General features: G+C 57.3%; 1 protein-coding gene across 1 annotated transcript in view; it reads right to left on the bottom strand.

Moving 5' to 3' along the window:
- Nucleotides 1-321, bottom strand: part of LOC119594567 (anoctamin-8-like) — a gene marked incomplete in the record, with an annotated part of 84,413 nt that overhangs the window by 1,636 nt on the left and 82,456 nt on the right. Inside the window, 1 exon segment of the mRNA XM_037943602.1 lies at nucleotides 89-258. Within this exon segment, the coding sequence (XP_037799530.1) occupies nucleotides 89-258 (170 nt within the window).

The raw sequence follows: 321 nt of genomic DNA on the forward strand, positions 1-321 counted from the left end.
CTTAATCACTCGTCCCCGAGCCAAGAAGAAATCACACAACGAGGAAAAGAGAAAGGTACTGTTAGAAGGGCCGACCATGTTAGCTCACCTAGGGGAGGGTGACTGGGATTCCTCACGTGTTGGGGGAGAGTTGGAGGTGGAGAGGCGGCGCAGGGCCTCGCGGCGCTGGAACTCCACTTTGGCCATCTCCGTCGCCACCCAAGCGGGGATGTCAGGGATGACGTAACTGATGCCGTACTTCAGGGCAATCATGGCGTGCTGGAGGAATTCAGGGGCTTCAGTGGGCTTCTGTGCCTGTACCACTCCAGTTAGCTGTGTGGA

The sequence above is a fragment of the Penaeus monodon genome, chromosome 34, assembly GCF_015228065.2.
Source record: "Penaeus monodon isolate SGIC_2016 chromosome 34, NSTDA_Pmon_1, whole genome shotgun sequence".
NCBI lineage: Eukaryota > Metazoa > Arthropoda > Malacostraca > Decapoda > Penaeidae > Penaeus > Penaeus monodon.